At 57.5% G+C, this 19912-nt stretch overlaps 2 protein-coding genes and 1 pseudogene across 6 annotated transcripts; 2 read left to right on the plus strand and 1 right to left on the minus strand.

The window, feature by feature from the left end:
• Positions 1–1603: 1603 nt before the first annotated feature.
• Positions 1604–6915, plus strand: ASB6 (ankyrin repeat and SOCS box containing 6). Of its 2 annotated transcripts, XM_082619328.1 has the most exons (6): positions 1604–1875; positions 2911–3092; positions 4124–4230; positions 4331–4439; positions 5187–5273; positions 5376–6915. In XM_082619328.1, the coding sequence occupies exons 1-6, from the start codon at positions 1763–1765 to the stop codon at positions 6041–6043; spliced, it is 1266 nt and encodes a 421-aa protein (XP_082475454.1). In that variant the 5' UTR covers positions 1604–1762; the 3' UTR covers positions 6044–6915. The 2 variants fall into 2 exon arrangements, with proteins under 2 accessions (XP_082475454.1, XP_082475455.1); XM_082619329.1 differs by lacking the exon at positions 4331–4439 and having other exon boundaries at positions 5376–5615.
• Positions 6916–7094: 179 nt separating this feature from the next.
• NTMT1 (N-terminal Xaa-Pro-Lys N-methyltransferase 1) lies at positions 7095–16121 on the minus strand. Of its 3 annotated transcripts, none has more exons than XM_082624305.1 (4): positions 15941–16121; positions 9916–10128; positions 8852–9104; positions 7095–8005 (listed from the first exon to the last, which is right to left on the minus strand). In XM_082624305.1, the coding sequence occupies exons 2-4, from the start codon at positions 10075–10077 to the stop codon at positions 7749–7751; spliced, it is 672 nt and encodes a 223-aa protein (XP_082480431.1). In that variant the 5' UTR covers positions 10078–10128; positions 15941–16121; the 3' UTR covers positions 7095–7748. The 3 variants fall into 3 exon arrangements, with proteins under 3 accessions (XP_082480431.1, XP_082480433.1, XP_082480432.1); XM_082624307.1 differs by having other exon boundaries at positions 16080–16103; XM_082624306.1 differs by lacking the exon at positions 15941–16121 and adding an exon at positions 15630–15934.
• Positions 16122–19001: 2880 nt separating this feature from the next.
• LOC309805918 (small ribosomal subunit protein eS1-like) lies at positions 19002–19859 on the plus strand (annotated as a pseudogene). The gene has a single exon. The product of its transcript is annotated as a small ribosomal subunit protein eS1-like (transcript).
• The last annotated feature ends 53 nt before the right edge of the window (positions 19860–19912 follow it).

Below are 19912 nucleotides of genomic sequence, written 5' to 3' on the forward strand. Positions count from 1 at the left end.
CCTGCGCCATGGAGCAAGTGACCCGGGATCAAATAGGGCTGTGAAACCTGGGGGCTGCTGCACCATTCAGGGCCTGGGGATCAATTGAGGGGTGGAGTGTGGATCCTTCAGACAGGGGCAGACATTCCCAAACCCCCAGGGTAACGCCTGGGGAGACTGAGGCACTTCAGAGCAAACCCCCATCCAGATGCGCCTTGTTGCCAGATGGGAATTTGGGCCCAGGTGCCCAATCTTCTGATTTTACCAGACAAGCTGGAAATCTCCATTGCTGTGTGAGCAAAAAAAATGTCCCAATTTCACTTAAGGAGAAGATACTTCTTCCTGGAGTGAGAACCAAGGCAGATGTGTGCTGGGAACCAGGGACCCTATGGTCTGGAGCCCCTTCTGGCAACCCTAAGCTGGCCTGTCCTAACAGGGCTTAAACCCCACCCCTCTTTCTTGCTCCTTTAGGCAACGAAGGGGCAGGCAAAATGAGGCCTTCTGAGGCCTGATGGGGATTTTAGTAACTCATCGCTTGGTATGCACAGCAACCTTGTAAACTGAACGATAATAACAGTGAGCAATTATCCAGCCCCTGCTGTGTACTCCACACTGCTGGGTCGCCATAGCTGGACCTGGAATACCTTGGACTGGGTTTTCTTGCTAAGACTGATTTTGCTCTTGGCAGGGGAGCCTTATTCTATCTATCTTTTTACATTTAATCATAGGCACACGGGGTTGTCTTTAAATTCATCTCTAAACGTTTTCTACTTCACTCAACAACGCTTGCCTCTGACAGGTGCCAGGCAGGAGAGCTCCCATGCCCATGTGGTGGAAGTAGGGGTAGATGGGGGACCAGGGCTGCCACGGGCACAGCTGGGACTGGCACACACCTTCATAACGGACTTTCCAGAATCACGAAGACATCAGGGCTCCACTGTGGGCCTCAAGGTTGTGGAGGTTCAAATGCGAGGCCCAGGGCTGGATGCCTTCACCCCAGAAAAGTGGCCCCAGGCTTGGGCTCCTTCCTGCTAGACTCCACTTCCACGCACAGTGACAGAGCTCTTGATCCAGGTTCTCGCGTGCGTTTGATTATCCCCATTATACAGATGAAGAAACTGAAGTTCATTGAGTCCATCAAGGCAGAAAGTGGAAGGAGCCAGCAGCCTGCGGGGCCAGGAGCTCCAGGGGACAGAGACTCAGGAATCATCCCCATCGCCCGTCGGGTTGAGTGCGGTCCAGTCAGCGTGGGGCAAGGCGAGAGCCAGGCCCAGCCGTGGTCCGACCCGAATCCAGGGCGTCTCGCGGGCGCCGGGGGGGTTCTAGTCACCTCCACCACGGGAGGGAGTTGGACAGGGGTCAAGCCGGTGTGCTCGCTCAATGGGCGGAGCTCGGACGGCGCCCAGCGGCCGCGGGCGGGATCGCAGGGCGGAGCCGGGCAGGGCAGGCAAGGGACGGGCCCTCCAAGAGCTGGGATCCGGCTGGGCTGCAGGTCCGCGCCCTCCAGTCCCCCAGGGCCGCCCCCCAAGACACCCTCAGCTGGCGCGCCCAGTCGCGCCGCGGTCCTCCCAGCCCGCAGAGGGCGCTGTCGTCCCCCGCTCTCTTTCCCGGGCTGGAGCGGGCCGGAAGTGCCAGAGTTACTTCCGGCGTGGAGCAGCTGGTTGGGCGGTGTAGTGGGCCGGCGAGGGGACTGGAGCAGCAGTGGTCAAACCTGGCCGAGACCGCGGCCCCCGGAACGTGCCCAATCGGCGTCTCGGCCTCGGCGGAAGGTGCGGCCGCCGCAATGCCGTTCCTGCACGGCTTCCGGAGGATTATCTTCGAGTACCAGCCGCTAGTGGATGCGATTCTGGGCTCCTTGGGGATCCAGGACCCCGAGCGGCAGGAGCCCCTGGACGGGTAAGTCGCTCCCTTCCCGCCTCCGACCCGGAGCTGCATCCCTTTCATTGTCACTACAGACATGGCGGGGCGGGGCGGGCGGTGTCCCACCTGACAGATAAGACAGACGGCGGTGGTGAGGGCTCCCAGCTAGCGCAGGCAGGGCCGGAGGGTGGGGTGTCGGTAGGGCCTCCGCCACAGGGCCCCACCCTGCGCCCTGCCTGTCCCGTGCCCTCCACCTGGAGTTGCAGAGGAGCAGGGTGGAATCTGTGAGCAGTGCGAAATGTGCTTTCCGTAGCCGAGTTTGCACGGGCGTGGGCCTATCCGTGAACCGGTGGGAACGGTGTTAGAAAGCGCATCGTTCAGGGATACGTCAGTGAGCTAAACCCCCCAGCCTTCATGATGCTTGTGCTGCAAAGGAGAGAGACCGACAGTCATAAGTAAACTTAATAGTGTATTAGGTGGAACGGAGAAAAGAGCAGAGGAAAGGGGGCTCAGGTGTGCGTTCTGGGGATCAGTTGGAATTGGCGAGGGAGGTAGGTGGGTTGGGAATTTGTGTGCACTCAGCCGTCAGAACACCAAATGTCTCTGGGTGTGAGCGAGGGAGGAGGTCTGCTGACTGCCTTGGCTGTGGGGTTGCCTGGGCTGGTCTGGCATACTCTGCAGCTCAGGGACAGTCACTGTCTGCGGTGGGGTGGGGGGAGGTCAGTGTCTGGTTCTTGATCTTGGCCACAAGAGTTCCCTTCAGTGCCAACAGCCCAGGTGTATGAGGCTTTGTACCCAAGCCAGGGGCTAGATTCTCTAGGCCGCTTGGAGGGAGGCTGAAGACAGCCCCAGTCCTTTCTCAGCAAACCCAAGGAGTCTGCTCCAGTGAGCAGATCCAGCTGGGCCCTCTCTACCACCAACCTCTTCTGAAGAGACTTTCAGCCCCACGGAGCCAGGGCCCTGCCTGTGTGTGACATCAGGAGACTAAAGGCCACCCGCCCACAGGGTACCCAGCCAGCTGGTCCCACCGCTCTTCCCACCCTCAACTCGTCTGCCTCTCTCCTGCCCCAGGCCCAGTTATGTCGCCAGCGAGGAGAGCCGGATCCTTGTGCTCACTGAGCTGCTGGAGAGAAAAGCCCACTCTCCATTTTACCAGGAAGGCGTGAGCAACGCCCTGCTGAAGATGGCCGAGCTGGGACTGACGCGTGCAGCTGACGTGCTCCTGCGGAATGGGGCCAACCTCAACTTCGAAGGTCAGCTGGAGCCCAGAGGGGCCGGGGTGGGTAGGTGGCTTAAGTGTGGCCCTGCTTTGGGTGGGCGGCCAAGCCTTCAGGCTCTGCTTTTACTGTTCTCTTGGGAGATACTTCCCTCATTTATGTCATGGATGATGACTAAGGAAACCCACGTTGGGTGGCCTCCTATCCCCCTGCGGGCTTTCAAATGGCCCTTAACCACCTCTGATCAAGAGCGAGTTTGTCCCTGCTTCTACCATGTGATGCTTTAGCAAACTTTCCCCCAGCTCCCCGCTAAATCCCTGCTTCCATTAATGTGAAAATGTGGCTGCTGGCGCTGTGCCCAGAGCTCAGGGAATGTAATTCTCTGCCACTCATTCTGAGCCACCTTGCATTCTTGTTCCTGCCACAGGGAGAGGGGAAAACAGATAAGACACACTGGGCATAAATGACAGCATGATGGCGTTGGCTTCTAGCTTGTGTGCTGGGGGATGGTGATGGAGCCATTTTCCTTCCCTCTTCGCTCTCACCCTGGGAGGGCAGGCAGAGTCGGCCAGGAGACATGCAGGGCTGACCTGTGGCCGACCTGGGGGTTTTGTGCTGACACAGGGTGTGGCCAGGCGTGTCTCCCCTCCCCATTTGAGGACAGGCTCAGAGGCTTCTGGGCTCCTGGAGGGTCAAGGAGCTGAGAGAGGTGGGGGAGGCATTCTGAAGTCAGCCACTGGGAGACCCAGCCTTGAGAATTTGGCTTTTATGTGAGACTTAGGGAGCTGTCATTCTGGGTATTCCTCCCAACAGCCCTCTTTAGGTCCCATTTTACAGAAGGAACCAAAACCCAGATTAAGTACCATGTCCATTAATTAGAACACCCCCAGGACCCAAACCTAGGCCTGCCTCCGTGCACTGTCCGACGAAGACAGCTGTGTCCTGACCCCTCGTGGTGCTGGGAGCCCTAAGGTCGGAGCACTGGGGCTGGGCTGCCAGCATGGTCCTGGGACCCTGCGAGAATGTGCCGACAAGCAGGGCTGACGAAGCTGTGTCTGTGCCCTCAGACCCGGTCACCTACTACACAGCCCTGCACATCGCCGTCCTGCGAAACCAGCCTGACACGGTGGGGTTGCTGGTGCGCCACGGGGCCGACATTAACCGCAGGGACCGGGTAAGAGCCAGGTCCGGCCTGCTCTGAAGGGGGGATGTGGTCGGGGCCCTGAGCAGCTCACAGGCCCCCGGGCCGACGCGGCTGTGCTTTCTCGACTCAGATCCATGAGAGCAGCCCCTTGGACCTGGCCAGCGAGGAGCCGGAGCGCCTGCCCTGCCTGCAGCGCCTCCTGGACCTTGGAGCAGATGTCAACGCGGCCGACAAGCATGGTGGGTGCCTCCTGTAGAGAAGCAGGGTGGGCCTGGGCCGAATTGCCTTGTGAGGTTACCCAGGGTAACCCGGGGCGATGGCTTGGCAGGCAGGCTGGAGGCAGCCCCTCTGATGGCACAGCACGGCCGAGCGCACACTGGTGCATTTTGCTGACTCGCCGAGGCTTGAGAGCCAGTGCGTCATCGGCCCTGTGAGGGCATCTGTAGGAGGAAGTGGGGTACCTGTGCGCTCAGCTTCTGAGGGACGGGGCTCCCTGTCGGGAGAGACCCAGCCTGAGTCTCAGGTAGCATCTCAGAGTCTAGAAAAGTCCTACGTTCCCTGGCCCTTCTGTTCCCATTTTTGTGTGAGTGGAGGAAGAATGGCCAGAGAAACCTGTCATCCTCCGGGCAGAAATAGAGACACAGATGTAGAGAACAAACGTATGGACACCAAGGGGGGAAAGTGGCAGGGGGGCTGGTGGTGGGATGAATTGGGAGATGGGGATTGACATATATACACTACCATGTGTAAAACAGATAGCTAGTGGGAACCTGCTATATAAAAAGTAAACAAATTCAAAGAATAAAAAATTCAAAAAAATTCAAAAGAAAGAAACCTGTCACCCTCAGCCCTAGCTGAGAGAGGTCAGTCATCTCTGAAGTTCGTTTTCTGATCCCGAGGTCTGTATTTCCCTTCCACCTCTGGGGTTGGCCTGACCTCGGCCTCCCACTGCCCCCCACTGCCCCCCACTCACTCTCCCTCCCCAGGAAAGACCGCCCTGCTCCACGCCCTGGCCAGCAGTGACGGCGTGCAGATACACAACACTGAGAACATCCGCCTCTTGCTGGAAGGAGGTGAGCCCTGTCCTTCCACGCTGCCCCCCGGAACACGAAGCGTTGCTTTGCCAGCGTGTAAGGCCTCCTCCAACCGTCTCTTCCCCCTCCTGGTTCTTCTAGGGGCGGATGTCAAGGCTACCACCAAAGACGGGGACACCGTGTTCACCTGCATCATCTTTCTGCTGGGCGAGACGGTGGGAGGTGACAAAGAGGAGGCCCAGTTGATCAACCGCTTCTGCTTCCAAGTAACGCAGCTGCTGCTGGCTCACGGCGCCGACCCCAGCGAGTGCCCGGCCCACGAGTCCCTCACGCACATCTGCCTCAAGAGCTTTAAGCTGCACTTCCCTCTCCTGCGCTTCCTGCTGGAGTCCGGGGCCGCCTACAACTGTTCCCTCCACGGCGCCTCCTGCTGGTCCGGCTTCCACATCATCTTCGAGAGGCTGTGCTCCCACCCCGGCTGCGCGGAGGACGAGAGTCACGTGGACCTGCTGCGCAAAGCCGAGACCGTCCTGGATCTCATGGTGACTAACTCCCACAAACTCCAGCTGCCCGAAAACTTCGATATCCATCCCGTGGGCAGCCTGGCAGACAAGATCCAGGCCCTTCACTTCTCCTTGAGGCAGCTGGAGAGCTACCCCCCACCCCTCAAGCACCTGTGCCGCGTTTACATCCGGCTCTACCTTCAGCCGTGGCCTGTGGACGCGAAGGTCAAGGCCCTACCTCTGCCTGACAGGCTCAAGTGGTACCTCCTCAGTGAGCACAGTGGCACCGTCGAAGACGACATCTGACAGCTGCGACTGCAGGGAACAGGGTCTGGGCAGCTCAACCTGTTGGTGGATTTAAGTACCCGTGGCGGCCTTAGGGAACCTTCAGCCCCGTCTGTCAGAAGGTGCATGTTGGAGGCGAGACTGGATCCTTACTGAGGACAGGGAAAGCCAGGTGGGACCCGGCAGCTGCAAGAGCTCCAGTGGGGAGAGGCTTCTGTCTTCCAGGGAGACCGCCCCCACTTCCCTCTGGCAGCACCCCCAAGTCTCACCCCACAGTGGAACAAGGGACAGGGTTTAGATTTGGGACACGTTTGTACCCTCTTAACCTGAGGGAAGCGCCAGCCATTTAGAGAAGCAGGGTAGCTCCGAGACCGGGCCCTCCTGCGGGCTGCAGGAAGCTGGCCTGCCCTGCGTGGAGATGTGGCTGAGGCCGGAGCAGGCGGGAGGGGCCCGTGGGGTGCAGCCCAGCCGAGACCCTTTACCACGCGCCTCTTCACTCCAGAGTCTGTCAGAAAGTAAGTGCTTTTGGGCAGGCAGGGAGGAAGCTGAGCTGACCCCTGTGGCATCTGCAGCTCTGGGCCCCGGTTGCCCACCGAGGTGCAGGGCTCTGCTCTGGTGGCAGCTCTGTTTGTGCCAAACCTGGGGTTTTGGGGACCATGCTTTCTAAAAAGCAGTCATGCATGACCAGGCGCCGTCTTTCCAAAATGTCTCGCTTTGTGAGGGTTCATCTGACGGAGAAAGCCACCGAGACTGAAAGCCAACCTCCGCCCTGTGCTGAGCCCTCACCAGGCTGTCTGCAAGTCACACAGGGTGGTCACTGTGAATTGTGTAAATGCCTGGGAGATGAGCTGAGACAACCAAATGATATATTATAAAATTAAACCGATTTCCCTTGGCCTTAAAGGTCCTTGTGTAACATTTCGCCCCCGCGTCCCCCTGCCCCCCCACCGCCCTTTCCCGAGTTCAGGGAAGCAGAGTTGGCAGGCATGAGAGGCCCAGCTTAGGAGAGCGGTTTCCAAGCAGCACAACCCTGTTGTCCCAGTAAAGAAAAGCACCACTCCAGACTGGCAAAGGCCTTTCCGGTACAGGGGTTCACCCTTTTATTTTTGACTGAAAATGCCCCCTAAGGAGGAGCCACAAGGCACAGCCAGAGGGAAGCCCCAGGCCTCTCCCCTCCCTGCAGGCTGTGGTGACGCTCACGTTACGGGCCCATCTCCAAACAGCACTCGGAGCGTGGACGTCGCATCAACCGCACGACTCGGCAGGCACCGCGTAGGCTCAGCGCAGGCAGGAGGGTGCGGAGAGCCGCAGGCTCCACGGGCCCTGCTCCCCTCCCCTTTGGAGGTATAAAGTCCTCAGCAGCCGTTTTAATGGCTACTCTCTTCCTCTGAAGCCAGCCAGGCCTGTGGCAGGGAGGCCAGGTGGTGGTACCGGAAAGCAGGGTGTCTCACTTCGGATGGGATCGCCGGGTTCCCACGGGGCGAGCACCAGGGGCCCAGTCCCCGCTGCTCGCTCCAGCCTCACTGCCCCCTTCAGCGGCACCCCTCCCGACTGGGTCCCCTTATGCCTTTTTAATAAGAGTCTGTATAGTGAGTGGCCGGCAGACAGGTATATTTCGCAGCCCCGCTCAGCACCCCCGAACCGTCGAGGTTGAGCCTGTGGACCTCGCGTGGCTGCCAGTCCCCCCCACAACCCCACACTGGTCCCTCTCTCCTGCCAGCCCCACTCATCTCAGGGCTAAGCTGTACACATGGTAGATCTCGTCCGGAAGGTTCTCCTGCCGCTCCTGGGCCAGGAGGCTGAGGCCCGCGCTGCGGACGATCCTGTGGACCACGTCGAGGTCCCGGCACACGCTGCTGTCCACATCGTCCAGGATCACGCCCTCCTGGGCCATGTTGTCTTTGATGACGATGATGCCGTTGGGGCGGAGGCCCCGCTTGCAGCGCCGCAGGAACTCGGCCAGGTGCTGATCGGTCAGGTGGCCTGGGAGAGGCAGAGGCCGTCACGAGGGAAGGATGCCAGCCCCTCCGCGCCACTGCGTGTCCACTTGCTGAGCACTTACTCGGTGCTGAACACGCAGGGCCGCTGGCTTTCAACAGCCCACAGGGGTTTACCAATCCCCATTTTAAGAGGAAACGGGCTCAGAAGTCACCTACCCAAGGGCACTCACAAAGTATGCTGCTGGGATTTCACCCTGACTGGGTGACTTCCAGGCCGGGCCCAGCACCTACACTCCACCCGCCCCTCCTAGGCCTGGATCGGCGGAGTGTACCAAACAGAGTTCCTTCCCTACGTTACAACTCCTAACAGGCTTTTGAGGGCCACGAAATACAGGGCGAATCCAGCGTGTTCCCAGCAGGCCTGGGCCGCCCACCTGGAGGAGGTGGCCGCCTGCTAGGTCGGCAGCCTGAGGAGAGCACCCTGGGTACGCCGTCAGGCCAAGTGGGTGCAGGACCGGATGGTAAAACAGGGCTCGCTCACCGCGAACAGCAGACGGGCAGCAGGGCTTCAACTCTTCCTCTTACTGAAAACCCTTCTTAAGAAAACTCATTTCCACATTCTCTGAATGCGGTAAGTTATTGATAAGTCAAACTTCTCAACAACAAAATCTGTCCCCAAATGGGTCACAGCAGGTATTGAGTTGGAACAAAACATGGAAGCAAATGAACCTTCTAGGTGGGGTCCTGGGCAGTGCAGGGAGGGTTCGAGGAATCCCCGCTGGCCGCCCTCTGCAGCAGCGCCGGAGCCTCAGCTCCCAAGGCCTCGGGAAGCCCGGCCTCTGCGCTGAGAGATGCGCAGGCGGGCGGAGAAGGGGCGCGGGATGCTCACCTATCACCCACTGGATCCAGATAACGTCGTAAGAGTGAGGCTCCGGGCTGAAGTCCTGGAGGCCGCAGCAGAAGAAGTTCCGCACCCTCTTGCCTTCCTCGCCCAGGTAGGTCTTAGCCTTGACCAGGAAGTCCTCCGTCACGTCCACCATGTCCACCGCTCCGAAGAGAGGCAGGAGCAGCCTCTTGGTGATCCTCCCGATGCCGGCCCCGCAGTCCAGGGCACACGAGGTTCCCGTCTTGTTCGGGCCTTCCTGAAAAAGCAGAGAGGGCACGGACTATACGGAAGGGTTAGAAAGCCAGAGGGACCCTGTCACTGTGAAGGGGCCTTTCCTCATGAGCCCCTGCAACTACTCAGATCAGGACTGGGCACGGGCCGGCAGCTGGCACTGGTGGGGCCAGCAGTGGGCATAAGCACAGCACAGCCTTTTTCTGGGCCACGTGTTTCTAACATGAAAGCCAACCCCCACTTAAAGGTGTTAAATCAAATAGGTGCGTTCATCTCCTGTCACTCCTGAAACCCCATTAAAGGACAGCAGCAGAGAGAGAATAAAGAAGTCAAGCAGTGAAGGGATGGAAGAGGGCACTCAGTGAACAAATCTGGGAAGATGGAACGTGGGTGGCGCAGGGGGCAAGCAGCAGCCTCAGTGTTTGCCGAGGGACAGGCAGGGAGGCTCTGGCCACGGCGATGCCAGCCTGGCACAGAGGAGGGTGGCGGGGCAAGGAACTAGAAGCCTGTGCTGGCCGGACGGCCAACACCCACAGCCCAGATGCTTGCAAACACGGCAGGAGAGCAAAGGGTTTGCCTCTGGAAAAACGGAACAGTCTGTGAGAAGACGGCTCCGCTCCGGCACCCAGAGGCCCCAGCGTAACAGCCGCCGCCTGTCGGGTGACCTCGGGGCAGAGCCTGTGAATCTCCCCGCCCCACCCGCTCTTCAAGGCCTGGGCCGTGGACACGACGGGGTGACCCTGTGGCGGCGAGCGGGGAGGTGGCGCCCCACGCAGGGCAGGCGTGCCACCAGCGCTACAGCCTCTCCTCCTGGAGAGCACAGCAGCCCTGCCTACCCTCAGAAACCTCTGCAGGAACTTCCGGGAGCTGCTGATGTCGATGCTGGAGATGTGGCCATACCCCCCGAGCATGCCGTCCACGGTGGCCGGGACCTCCTTCCAGTACGTCTTGGCCTTGGAATAGAATTGTTTCTCGTCCTCTATCACCTCGCTCGTCATGCTGTCACCAGCCACGTCTTGGCTCAGGCACCAGACTCAGCAGCCGTGTCCCTGAATAAAAAAAGGAGGGAAGCAGCCAGGTTGAGGGCCCTGGGCCCCCCGCATGCTTCTGCTGGTCACACGATCCTGCCTGATGCAGAGGAGTGGCCAGTGTCCCCCAACCTGCTTCTACCCATTAGAGGGCATTGCCTCCCGTCTCTTGCATTCAAGTCATTTTGCAAAGCTATCTTCATGTCAGAGCAGGACACCCAGAGTCCTGGCTTCTAGTTCTTTCCTTACCCTACATGACACCTGACTCAGTGGCTTCTGAACCCAGGGTACAGAGAACCCCGATCTACACTTAAGAGAAAGGAAAACAAAGCAAGGAACCCAAGCCTCCTACAGCGGACATTCCGGCTGATCCCAGCAGGGCCCAAGGAGCCCCACGCCTCCCTTCCTCTGTCGCGAGCACAGAAACAAGCTCACTGCGGGGTCCAGTCCACGGTTACCCGTGAGTCTGACTCTGTGCCAGGTGCTGTCTGTGAACAGGGAGACAGGCGGATACACACGATCACGCGTGTGTGAGGGCTGCGGAGAGGTACAAGGTGCTGGCAGAGCACAGGTGTCAGGAGAAGCGACACACCAGCTAACATCAAGGATGAGGAAGCGTTCGCTCAGCTACCAAGAAGACTGTTCCAGGAACATAGGAGCGTGCGTTGCCCTTCCAACGGGAAACTCGGGTCCTAAGGGTCATATTTACTAGTTCAGACTTCACACCAAAGAGCAGCGAGCTGGAACTACTCTAGGTTAAGCAGGGAGTGGCCTGACGTGTGTGCTTCTGGAAGGCTGTGTTGGCAGCCGCGTGGGCTACAGGGGAGAGTGAAAGCAGACGGCCGGGCCCTGATGGCAGAGCGGAGGCCCACCGCGAGCGCCACATTCAGCCAGCTGGGCCACACCACATAGGGGGTGGAGGGTCACACCTCTCCCGAGGCACCGTGCTCATCCACAGATGCTCACTGTGCGCAGGGCTGCTCCAGCCGCTGTGAGGCTCGTCCAGATAAAGTGCGACACCCAGAGGCTTACAGCAGGGGAGACAGGGAAGAAATGGAACCAACGAGAACACGGGGCAGAAACGAGGACTCTCGTTGAGCCAAGAAGCGCTCTGGAGACTCGAGGGATAGAGGAGTCCCTTCCGAATGGCAGGCAGGGCGGCAGCCAGGAGAAGGCCGGGCCCGGAGGACAAGGAGTGCTCTGGAAGGGGACAGCGACAGAGCAGAGGTGGCATGGTACGCGTGCCACACAGAGGGCGGGGGACGGCCGGGCTGGCTGCAGTGTGGACAGAGAAAAGAGTGTGGGAGGTGAGCCCGGCCTGGCGGACGGGGCCTGGAGTACAGCGCCCGGAGTGCAGCCTGGGGCCACGGGTCCCGTCTGTCAACAATGGGAAACTGATCAGCTGAGTTTCTGAAGGGCAGGGGTGTGCGGGGACCCAGCCTGCGGGGGCTGCGTGGCGACGGTGCAGGAACGGCAGGGCCGTGCCAGAAGACAGAACGGGGGTTAGCAGCCACCCCTCCTCTGCCCACACGTGTTGAGCACTCTTCGCTGGCCACTGGACCCTCACGACTCACCGCGACCCAGGCACCCCACGAGCCCCGTGTAGAGGGAGGCGATGCCCACGGTGGCATCCTACCCAAGGTCAAGGGGCCCGTGCGTTTGCCGAGCCCTGGGCCTTCCCACGTGGGCAGCTGATTTTCAACACAGCGTTTCACTTAAGTGTCACCTCAAAGAGGCCTTCCCTGACCAGTCTAAGGTGCCTTCCTCCAACACGCTTACCCAATCTCCGTGGTTGCTGCCTTCAGAGTGCGTTTTTCTACCTGAAATGACACTGTTTACTGACCGTCTGGCCTCCACTAGAATGGTAGGACCTTGCCTTTTCACCACTGCGTCCCGGCACCGAGCCACAGGAGTCCCTCAGTGAGGGAGTGAAAGCCCCCCAGTCCCCCAGGAAAGCTGTGCACGTCTGTGCTCCTGGGGGCTCACTCCGCCCCCTTTACAGTGCTCCACGGGGCTGTAGTTAAGTCACTGACCTCCCGGTACGGTCCTCAAAACCAGCTGAAAACCCCGTAAGACCGAGAAGTGCTTTAAGAGCTTCAAGAGACGTAACAGAAGTGTGCCCTGAGGACAAGCACGGGCCTTCGACACGTAACTTAGAGACTAGAAGAAGCGAAGGGGAACAAAACATGAGAAACGCTGAAGATCTTCACTGCCACGTCTGTAGTTAGCCTCCAACATACACCTGCACTCTGAACTTGTGCTGGAAGACAAGGAACCTTCCAGAAGCAGCAGGCCCACCCCAGCCAAGCAACTCAGAAATGCTGCTCCCTGATGCAATTCCACTTCTGCCACGGCCAGCCCTTTCTGGAGATGCCAGCCAGCCAGTGGGGGCACCAGGGGAGGGCCTGGCCTGGCTGCTGGGAACAGATGGGAAGGCGGCCTCCCCCTCGTCCCCGGCCCCGGCTCCTTCTGTGGACCCGGGCGTTCCCCAGGAACAGGGGTCACACGCGGGCCTTCTGAGCAACAGGGGGGAGCCGACAGCATCCACATGCCCCAGCAGGGTCGCCCTTAGACCTGGGTTTCCGCCCTCCGTAGACCCCCTCCACTGTGCCCCCAGAGACCCCTGGCTGCACCCCCTCTTCAGGTTCCTGAATCAGCTCTCAGGCGGATCCCCTCCCTTCCCCGTTCAGGTACAGGGCTTGGGACTCCAATGAGGACGGTTCCAGTTACGGCACCAACCCAAGAGCCCTTTGGGGTAACAGGCTGGGGGGGGCCTCAGTTCTAAAGGCTGCCGCCCACCCCTGGCTCACGGCAGTGTCCCGCACCCGTGTCTCAGCCCCCGAAGCTACCCCCAGCCCACGAGGAGGAAGTGGCACGCTGCTTGTGAGACTGAACTCTTGTTCCAGCCTCGAAGAACGTGACAAGCAAAAGCACGTGGAGAGCTGCCAGTCCCCAAGAATGTTAGCTGTGGCAGAGTAAGTGTCACCGGAGCTCCCTGAGAACTGACAGGAAAGGGAGCCGCCAGCCTGAACGTTCCCGTTCACTTTGCTGGGCTTGGGGGCTGCTTGTGTGGATGCGGTCTGAAAGGCCAGGTGGGCTCCCCAGCCCCTGCCGACAGGCAGCACAGCAACTCCTTCCCAGCCCCTCCGCCGTCACCCAGGAAGGACAGCACCACAGCCGGCCACACAGCAGTGCTCCCGCTCGGACGAGCTCGGCGCGTTCGGCCCTGTCCGCCTCACACAAACTTCTGGTTTTGTAGTTGTGTCTATCTCCCCACTGGACTGGGAACTCCTTACAAAGCAGTGGCGACACCCTGAGATGCATCGCTGTATTTCTCTTGCGTCTCATGTAGCTCATAGGTATTCAACAAAGTTCCCTTCCCATCAAATGAACAGAATAAATCCGGGGCCAGACGCTTCCCTGGCTGTACTCTCTCTGCCTATCTGTCTGCCTTCCCTCCCAGGAGGCAAGCTTCCGAGGCCCAGGGACGCTACGTCATACACCATTAGCCTAACACCTGCTACGAGGTGGGCGTTTCCTAACTGGTTGCTGAATGAATCCTAGAAGGACCTTTGTGCGGCTAGTCCTTCTGCACTTTGAAGAAAATCCTACAGACAAAAATTGCATCATTCAAACCTGATTATCACGGAAGCCCTTTACTGACGATACGATTTTTTGCTTTACCAAAAGCCTTACAACATGATTCCTTTAAATGTCAAGGTCCCCCGAATAACCCAATTTACCAGAACTCCACTTACGGGTAGATTCTAGGAACAAGCCAGGGGAGGCACGTCTAGGCCGGGAAATGGCAAGTGTAACCCTGACATTTGTTCTAACAGCTTTAGATTCATTAGTAAACGCGACTTCTGGGGCCCTGTCTACACTCTGCCTCCCAGCGTCCAGATTGAGGAGGGCAGGAGGTCCTTAGGAGTCAAAGGGAACGGCGGGCTGTCAGTCAACCCGCAGGAAGTCCTCCTGCACTCTGCCCGGATCACAGCGAGGAAGGAGCCACGTGGCCGCAGGGACAGGGGAGGGGCCTGGGCGGTCTGGCTTCGTGCCCTCGGAGGGGAAGTGGGACCCTTTGCTCACAGGGATCTCTGCTCCTCAGCAAGTGAAATGTGTCTGGGAATCCTTCATGATCACCTGGCCACCTACCCACGCCCCCTCCAAGGTGTTTAGGGCCACCCCGGCCAGCCGCCCCAGCTACTACTCTCCTCCCAGGATCCATGGAAGAGAATGGCGTTGGAACTGCCACCATCAGGCTCTGCAGGCTCAGCTCATCCTCCTCATTTACCAGCCTCTAAGGAAAAGCCTGGAAGCCTCGGGAGGCAAGAGCCTGCCTGATGTCACCTCTTCCTTCCCACAGCCTCGCGGACAGGGCCTGTTCTCCCTGGCTCTGTGTGGACGGCCGTTGGACTTCTGAGAAAGGCAGGGTGTTCTATGAAAAAGCAAGGGAGGGAGGGAGTAAAGAAGACCAAAAGAAAAGGGGGGGGGATTTAAAAACAAAGGCTCTGATGGAGTTGAATGAACCACGTCTGAATCCTGGCTCCGCTTCTCACTGGCTGTGTAAGCTCAGATAAGACACAACCTCAGTTAAGTGTCTTTATCTATAAAATGGGAACAGCAACACTGACTTTATAGGAAGGCTGTGATGATTAAACGTGGATATAAAAGCATAAAGTGATCCATACACTGCTGGGCATGCATTAATCTCAAAAATCTCTGTCAGATGAGATTCTCATCAATTCTCTCTGCCAAGTGTGAAGCTCTAATGAGAAAATGTGCTGAAAGGCCCTATAAACCAGAGTGTTGGCTACACCTAAGGGATTATTACTGTTACTGCTGGGTGGTCATTCCAGTGACTCAGCTCTGCCGATCCGCAGAGGGGAGTGAGCTTCCCATCCATGGAAGCATGGAAACCCTGCTGGTTTTGGTGACTCTATCTTTGTGATTCTACGGCTTCTAGTCTCCACCAAAGCATTCCACATGTACTTCAACCCTGCCACAGTCCCTAGTTCACAGAGAGAAAAACCATTCCACTCATGGAGTGATGCACACACACAGAAAACCAGGAAGAGAATAAGGACGGAATCCAGACTTCTTACTGGGTCAAGGCCCTAGTTCTCCCAGGGGTTCATCCCATCTCACTGGGCAGATTCCATACATCCAGACCATGTGCAATACTGCCCAGCCCCACCCGCAAGGCCTCTGACACCAGCTGGTTCTATCCCTTATTGTACAGAGAAACCACGGTCCAGAGTGAGATCACACAGTTGATGGGCAGCAAAGCCTGGGCCTTCTGATATGGCAGCCTCTCTGCCAACAGGCTGACCTTGGCTCCAAGGGCTCCTCGCGGCGGGCTGTCTTTTGAGCGGCACCTATGTTGACCCCTAACTGGGGTCGGGTCCAAGGTGAAATATGATAGCAACGCCTATGTAAGCGGGCACTACCCTGTGCCCGACTCTGATCTGACCATTTTACTGAATCCTCACACCCACCCTCCTAGTGGGTGCTCTCCTTACCCGTATCTCACAGGGGAAACTGAGGTTCAGAGAGGGAAAGGAACTTGCTGCGGCGGGAGCCGGCGTGGGGGAGTGCCCTGATCAGGCTTGGGGGGCCTCGGCCTTCCTCCTCCCACCCCACCTGGGGCCCGGGGCCCAGGGCCGGCCGGCCGGCCTAACGGCGAACCTCCCCGGAGCGCGCACGTGGGGCCCTGCCGGCTCGCGCCCGGGTCACGTGAGGAGCTGGGGCCTCAGGGCGCCGAGGCAGCTGGGGGCCGGGGCCTCCCCTTTCCCGGCGGCCGCCGTCCCCCGCTCCGCCTCGCGCTACTCACCCCACGCGGGGGCTCCTAGGACCCGGGAGAAGAGGACGGGAAAATGGAAGGGAGGGCGGAGGCGGCGGCGGCGGCGGCGGCGGCGGCGGCGGCGGCGGCGGCGAAGACCCCCACCAGCCCCCAAGCAGCTCCGCCTAACCTCTACCAGACGCGACACCTCGCGGCGCGCGCTGCCTTTGCCCGCTTACGTCACTTCCGGGCTCCCGGGGGCGGAGCCGCATCGGGATCCGCCCCGTGGGCTCCGGACCTAACTCGAGTACTGTCCCGGGAAGAGCTTCCCAGCTCTAAAAAGCCGCAGCGCCGACCCTGTCCCGCCTCCAGCTTGCAGCTCATTTGGAGGCGGCAAGGCTGGACTTTTAAAAACGAGCGTTCTGTGGAATTTCCACTGGGTAAAAAGGGGAGGGGGAGTCTTATGCAAGCCTTAATCCCACCCATAACAATTAACATCTTAAACTATACAGATCAAAAAGAAAAAAAAAAAAGGAAGAAAAATACCCTTGACAGTGCCAAGGGGTTGCCACTCCAAATAAGCAGAGCAAATCCATGAAATTTCTGTTCCCAAAAGGTTGCCCTCCCCTAGGCTCCTGCCATACACAGAATTTCTGAGCGGTCCCTGAAGCAGCCTTGATGGAAATGAGAGTTTGCTGTAGGTAGACCTTGTGAACCTTTCCAAGCCTCAGTCTCCACTTCTGCCAGAGAGATGGAATGCTCTGAGGATTGAATTTGTGGGATATTATGCGTCAAGATTTCAGCCCATCATAAGTTCTTTTTTCCTAAACTGACATCCTGGCTTAAATTTACAGTGCCTTCCTCTGGGCGTTGCACAAAGGAGGGGCTTAAAGTGTGTTTGCTCTAATGAAGTGAAAGCTATGGGGGGGGGCTGCCCTGAAAAGCCCCACCTGCTTTTGAGTCCCCCAAATCTGTCCATATTATGTGGCATCCTCGCTAGGGCACCGCAGGTCAGACTTGGTTCCCCTGGCCTGGGCTCCTCTCCCAAGCTTCATTTTCCATGTCCCTATGGCAAGGGGATAAATCTTGGGCAATCTCAATCTGGAGGTTTCTATAATCTTTGGGGGGCAGCTCTGAGCCTAGCTTTTTTAGGGGTGCCTAAAAATCCACCCCTACCTTTTTTTTCCTGTCAATGGAAGACAAACTCCCTTCCCTACACCTGGACTCCAAGGCCTTTCCAGGTCTGGCCAGTCCACTAACCTCAAAGCCTCTTGCATCTCTGAATTCCCAAGCCTCGCACACAGTAGATGCTCAATAAATGTTTGCAGCATGTAAGGGCTGGAGGCCTCCTTAGAAATCATCTAGGTAGTCTGGTGTTCCTCATCCATTTTTTAAAAACTCACATATCCTTAGAATAAATATAAAAATTCCTCACCTTCCCCACTCAATATTCTGTCTTCCCAAGGAGGTATGCCCTTCCATCCCTGGCTGAGGAGTATTTTCAGAAATATATTACATTGTCTGGGATGCCTCCTCCAGGCAGACATCTTGTCATTTGAATTCCAAAGTCATTTTTTTCATTTTCAAATTGTAAAATCCTACCAGGCCAGTGAAATTACTGGTCCAAACTACACTCATCCCCCACTCAAGTTTTACAATACAAGCTTTTTCCCTGCCCCCTCCCAGCCAAGAGTCACAGGTGGAGCCCAACAGTCCATTTTACCACGGAGCCCTGAGAAAGGAGAGATTTATCCAGCACCACACAGCAAGCAGGAACACAGCATGGACTCACAACTGGTTCCTCGTAGTTTCCAGGCCCACCACATTCTTACTACCCAGACTTCTAGTGGAAGTTCCACCTCCAAAGCCACCCAGCCCAAACATGACCCACCTGAGCCTCCCAGATCCAGAGAGGGTAGCTGAACCCAGGGCCCTCCATCCCTGGCTTGGGCCTGGCTGTCCTGGCCAGGAGTCCCACGCTCCATTGTGACTGCAGGCTTGGCATCCTGAGCACAACAGCCCTGCCCTCTGCCCCCCAGCCTCAGTGCCCACTTCACCTTGGGTGAGGGGTGGATCATAATGACCCTGAAGAGGCCATGGAGGCAGAAGGGAGGGGCCAGCAGAAGGACCAAGCCGGGAAGACGGGCTCTTCCAAGGAGCAGCCCACCTGGTAGGGGCCTCTAACTTCAGGGGACCGTCTCCGGCCCCGCCCCAAAGCCCCACTAGGATGAGTGTGACACTAGAAACCAGCTCAGAGCTGACAACAATCTGGGAGTGGGGTGTGGCAGGGAGGAAGCAGGCTCTGAGACGCCAGTGTCAGAAATGGGGGGGCGGGGCTGGGGCTCCGTCTCCCAAAGGGGGAGTTTGTTAAAAACGTCTTGCCCTAGGGCCTCCCTGGTGGCGCAGTGGTTGAGAGTCCGCCTGCCGATGCAGGGGATACGGGTTCGTGCCCCGGTCTGGGAGGATCCCATATGCCGCGGAGCGGCTGGGCCCGTGAGCCATGGCCGCTGGGCCTGCGCGTCCGGAGCCTGTGCTCCGCAACGGGGGAGGCCACAGCAGTGAGAGGCCCGCATACCGCAAAAAGAAGAAAAAAAAAAAAAAAAAAAAAAAACGTCTTGCCCCACCCCAGACCTCCGAATCGGAATCTGGGGCCTCTGTATTTTCACTAAGCTCCCACCCAAGGGACTCTGGGGCTCCAGAAGGAATGGGCAGCTGCAGGGCAGGTCACCCTTTCAAGCTGGTTCCAGGTTTCCCAATGCCCACCTCAGTGTCAACAACAGTAACAGCACCTTGAACACTCCAGGTGCTAAGTGCTCTCTACCATGTGGTGCTGTTTCATTCTCACAAAGGAGCAGGCGCTGGGTTATCCCCATTCTGCAGATGAGGGCACTGAGATCAGTTCATTAATTGGCTTGCCCAAGGGTACAGCTAATAAGTAGTGGAACTGAGACTAAATCCTAAATAATAATTTTAAAATATAATAACAACAGCAGCTAGGCTTCGTTGAGCACGTACAACGTGCCTGTCATTATTCTAAGCCATTTACATGTGCTCGCTCATTTAAAGTCACAGTAACTCAGAAAGTGGGTACTGCCTTTTGGCTCTCAGAGCAGCACCATGGCGGTCGGAAAGAACAAGCGCCTTACGAAAGGCGGTAAAAAGGGAGCCAAGAAGAAAGTGGTTGACCCATTTTCTAAGAAAGATTGGTATGATGTGAAAGCACCAGCTATGTTCAATATAAGAAATATTGGGAAAACACTAGTCACGAGAACTCAAGGAACCAAAATTGCATCTGATGGCCTCAAGGGTCGTGTGTTTGAAGTGAGCCTTGCTGATCTGCTGAATGATGAAGTTGCATTTAGAAAATTCAAGCTTATTACTGAGGATGTTCAGGGCAAAGCCTGACTAACTTCCATGGCATGGATCTTACCCGTGACAAAATGTGCTCCACGGTCAAAAAATGGCAGACCATGATTGAAGCTCACGTTGATGTCAAGACTACCGATGGTTATTTGCTTCGTCTCTTCTGTGTGGGTTTTACTAAAAAACGCAACAATCAGATTCGGAAGACCTCTTATGCCCGGCACCAGCAGGTCCGCCAGATCCGTAAGAAGATGATGGAAGTCATGACCCGAGAGGTGCAGACAAATGACTTGAAAGAGGTGGTCAATAAATTGATTCCAGACAGCATTGGAAAACACATAGAAAAGGCCTGCCAGTCTATTTATCCACTCCATGATGTCTCTGTTAGAAAAGTAAAAATGCTGAAGAAGCCCAAGTTTGAATTGGGAAAACTCATGGAGCTACATGGTGAAGGTGGTAGTTCTGGAAAAGCTACTGGGGACGAGACAGGTGCTAAAGTTGAACGAGCTGATGGATATGAACCACCAGTCCAGGAATCTGTTTAAAAATCAAACTTTTAATGGTGACAAATAAAAGACCTCATTTGTGATACTAAAAAAAAAAAAGTGGGTACTCTCACCGTCACCGTTTTTCAGGTGAGGAAACAGGATCGGACGCTCT

The sequence above is a fragment of the Mesoplodon mirus genome, assembly GCF_964341445.2.
Source record: "Mesoplodon mirus genome assembly, chromosome: 1".
Taxonomy (NCBI): Eukaryota; Metazoa; Chordata; class Mammalia; order Artiodactyla; family Ziphiidae; genus Mesoplodon; species Mesoplodon mirus.

Excerpts from the sequence above, each read along its gene's own strand:
- ASB6 (XM_082619328.1), top strand. The coding sequence starts at position 1,763 with ATGCCGTTCCTGCACGGCTTCCGGAGGATTATCTTCGAGTACCAGCCG. Across the intron at positions 1,876-2,910 it reads CGGCAGGAGCCCCTGGACGG|GCCCAGTTATGTCGCCAGCG; the intron begins GTAAGTCGCTCC and ends CTCCTGCCCCAG. Across the intron at positions 3,093-4,123 it reads GGCCAACCTCAACTTCGAAG|ACCCGGTCACCTACTACACA; the intron begins GTCAGCTGGAGC and ends CTGTGCCCTCAG.
- NTMT1 (XM_082624305.1), bottom strand. The coding sequence starts at position 10,077 with ATGACGAGCGAGGTGATAGAGGACGAGAAACAATTCTATTCCAAGGCC. Across the intron at positions 9,105-9,915 it reads TCCTGCAGAGGTTTCTGAGG|GAAGGCCCGAACAAGACGGG; the intron begins GTAGGCAGGGCT and ends CTGCTTTTTCAG. Across the intron at positions 8,006-8,851 it reads CTGGATCCAGTGGGTGATAG|GCCACCTGACCGATCAGCAC; the intron begins GTGAGCATCCCG and ends TGCCTCTCCCAG.